The 3,708-nt window shown below is 41.5% G+C and overlaps 1 protein-coding gene across 1 annotated transcript; it reads left to right on the forward strand.

Annotated features, from left to right (window-relative positions):
* Positions 1 to 2,788: 2,788 nt before the first annotated feature.
* LOC145998314 (histone-lysine N-methyltransferase SETMAR-like) lies at positions 2,789 to 3,214 on the forward strand. The gene has a single exon (XM_083134719.1). The coding sequence runs from the start codon at positions 2,789 to 2,791 to the stop codon at positions 3,212 to 3,214; it is 426 nt and encodes a 141-aa protein (XP_082990845.1).
* The last annotated feature ends 494 nt before the right edge of the window (positions 3,215 to 3,708 follow it).

The raw sequence follows: 3,708 nt of genomic DNA on the forward strand, positions 1-3,708 counted from the left end.
GTAAATTTGTCAGACATATTAATACCCACACGAATTTTACTTTCTGTTTCACTGGTGCATATTTTTATCATACTAACAAGCTTCTTAGGTATTCCAAACTCTACTAATATATTATATAATTTATCTCTTTTGACCGAATCATACGCTTTTTTTAAATCAATGAATAGCTGATGGACATTTTGATTATATTCCCATTTTTTTCAAGTGTCTGTCTGATGTGACATTGTGTTGACATAATTGCAAACTTCACAGAGAAGTGACTAATCCTGACCGATTTGTAATACTTGTTGGAGAAGTAATTCGCGAGAAAGATACTTTCCTGCATACTTATCAAGAAAGAACGTAATATCTTCCCCAAATTTATATAACCATTTAGATAGATGTGTCTAAAGAGCCATCCAGACTTTTTGTTATCGATTTCTTCCTTAAGAAAAGATATATCCCTTGCTCTCACTCACACAGACACTCACGTGTTGCAACTGACGTTGACAACATTGAAGACATTTTCTGTACAAAAGAATTGCCTAAATATTAAAGGGAATTCGCATCACCAGGGGATTTTTTACTTTAATATTTGTAAAAAATCCCACGGAAAATCTATCAGTATAAGAATTTCACTTGGAGATATAATTCAATTTCTTGCATTGAATTCTAAAAATTGTAGATCTACGGTTCATTTAGCAGATAATCATATTTCAGTTGTTAGTAACACCGACTGTTGATGTACCATCTGCCGTGCTGGGGTTGCAAATTATAAACAAAGCAAGGCGAGAATACCGTGATCGACTCGGTGTATCTAATTGCTCAGTGTTTTTCATTTTAGTGAAGTGAAAGTGTCCAATGGTGTGTGAAGGAAGGGTAGTTAGTAAAGATGAGTCAAATTAGAGCACTATTACATACACCGTTTTCCAAGGAACTATACGATATTAAATTAAAAGTTAAACAACTTGTCTGTCCCACGCCAGATTTAAACATCAATTCTATTTAAAAATATAAAAAAATGGTAAAGGTGACAGGCGTCGAAATTTTAATGGTCGCATTTATTTCCTAGAACCTCTGGCCGACCTCCGCACAGCATGCTAAGACGACCGTTGGGGAAGTGGGGAGCGGGGAATTCGCCGCAGACCAACCAGACAACAGCAGTGGCACCGAGAGATACGACGTGGCGGAAATATGTACAACGTGAACCTCGTTTTACAGGCTGCTGCGTTTCGTATCGCGCTGGATTGGTCGCTTCCCCGCTCCCCACTTCCCTTGCCAGCTTCTAGAGCGCCCGCCGTAAGAACTGAAAAGGTCTATAGTGTGTTTAGGAACTATAATGACGTACGTGCTTCGTGGCTCAAGTAGCAACGGTCGTTAAATTGCACCGAGTGTCCTATATTCAAATGTGTGAGTAAAAACGAATATTCATTGCTTTTGCAAGTGAGTTCCTATGTATCGCTTCATTATGAAACTGCAGATTTTGTCGAACTACATGAAGAAATTGGTGTTTCAACGACGTAACAAATCAGGGCGCATTTATCACGTATGATCTTGACTGTAGAAAATTACGTTTGAGGGATTGCTTCTGTATGCCATTGAACCACACCTAACAACCGATGCACAGTACTAGAGGGATGCTGTAGTTTCGAGAACCTTTTCTTCTATGTACTAGAACACGCCTATGGAAGGTATGCGGCAGCGTCCAATCTTCGTACGAACAATTAAGGTAGGTGACGAACCAAAACTTTTTGAGTGCCAAATCTTACGTTACCGAAAGTGTCTATTTTGTGGCCCGAACTAATGTAATGCTGGCTACGAATGAACGCGTAGCGTTAACCAATGTGTAAAATAGGGTGCTAGAACTAAAACGCAATAAAATAACTAATAAGCATAAGTATGTTCAAATTGACGTGAACTAAAATGCTAAAACATTTGTATTTCCGTGTGATTAATTCAAGGAAATTTCTGCGTCTTGATAAAGTAAAAGATTGAAACAATTCGTGACGTATGCAATCTCCCCCCCCCCTCCCACTTCATCTTACAATGATCAAGTTAATTTTGCCTAAAATTAATAAGCATTTTAGAATCGTAAAGCAGGCAAACATTTGATGAAAACGTTAATTTGCGTAATGAGCAATTGTATAATGAATTGATCTATGAGATGACAACGTAAGAATTATTATTATTAATTCGGTATGTGTTTCGCAGGTCGAAACAATAATTGTTCTTAAACGAAGAGGGTGAATTGTGTTGTGAAGTAAATGAAATACAAGGTGCGTCTGAAAAGTTCGGTGAATGATCCCATACTTGAAAAACCGCGCTGGTTAGGATGACGCGCCCGCGGATGCGCATTGAGAGACATGTCAACAAGCAGCCCTATCGTGCAAATCGCCGAAGTGAAGCAGTGGTGCACGCTGCGACAAAGCTAACGGAGTGAGTGTGCGAACTCGTGTCATTGCAAACATTGAGCGCAAAATGGAGCAACGCGTTAACATGACGTTTTGCTTCAAATTAGGGAAAACGGCGACGGAGACTCATGGAATGTTAGTGCAAGTGTACGGTGTTGAAGCAGTGAGTAAAAAGTGTGTTTGAGTGGTTTAAACGCTTTAGAGACGGAAAGGAAGGTGTCGAGGATGGGCCGCGTTCGGATCGACCCTCAACAAGCACAATCCCAGACAACATCGAACGAGTGAGACAGATGCTTGCGGATGATCGGCGACTGTCGTTGAGAAAGATCGCAGAAGAGTTGCAGATAAGCAAAGACAGTGTACGCACTATTGTTCACGAACATTTAAAAAAGCGAAAGATGTGTGCCCGGTTTGTACCGCACACGCTGACAGACGAGCAGAAGCGAACTCGGATGGAAACGTCTGGAGATGTCATCGACATGTCTAACCGGAATCCGCAGTTTTTGGAAACCATCATTACTGGAGATGAGACCTGGTGCTACCAATACGATCCGGAGACCAAGCGACAGTCCATGGCATGGTGTTCAACGTCTTCCCCGCCTCCCAAAAAAAGTTTCAACAGCAAGGGCTTGATCCATCAAGAATTTCTACCCGCGGGTCAAACTGTCAACGCGGAAGTTTACGAGGGAGTTTTGAAACGGCTGCTGCAACGCATCCGGCGGGTTTGTCCAGAACTATACCGGAGTGGACAGTGGACTTTCCTCCACGACAACGTCCGTCCGCTCACTGCGATCCGCGTTGTCAATTTTCTCGCTCAACGCTAGGTGACTGTTCTTTCACACCCTCCGTATTCTCCAGATTTGGCGCCGGCAGACTTCTTTTTGTTTCCCCACCTTAAATTAGTCCTGAAAGGCTTCCGCTTCGAAGACGTTGCGGATATCCAACGCGTGACCACGGTGCTTCGTGCGATTCCACAAGAAGCGTTTGCTGCCAGTTTCCAACAGCTTTACAACCGATGTCAGACGTGTGTTGTAGCTAATGGTGATTACTTTGAAGGGCAGTAAAGGTATTTTGTTTGTAACTCTTGTTTCCTTTATTTTCTGAGACCATTCACCGAACTTTTCAGACGCACCTTGTATATTTACGAACATTGCGTTATAAAATTGAGGTCTTGTGACCACATTGCCTGTTAAATTAAATTGTTGACAATTTTACTTGAATGCAGTCACTTCCTTGCGGGATCACGACAAAAATTGTACGAGGACTTGTTGTGTTATATCAGCGCTTGTTGATTTTGAACAATAAAAGATAGTTGAAT

This window comes from Lepisma saccharinum, chromosome 14, assembly GCF_977018435.1.
Source record: "Lepisma saccharinum chromosome 14, izLepSacc3.1, whole genome shotgun sequence".
Classification (NCBI taxonomy): domain Eukaryota; kingdom Metazoa; phylum Arthropoda; class Insecta; order Zygentoma; family Lepismatidae; genus Lepisma; species Lepisma saccharinum.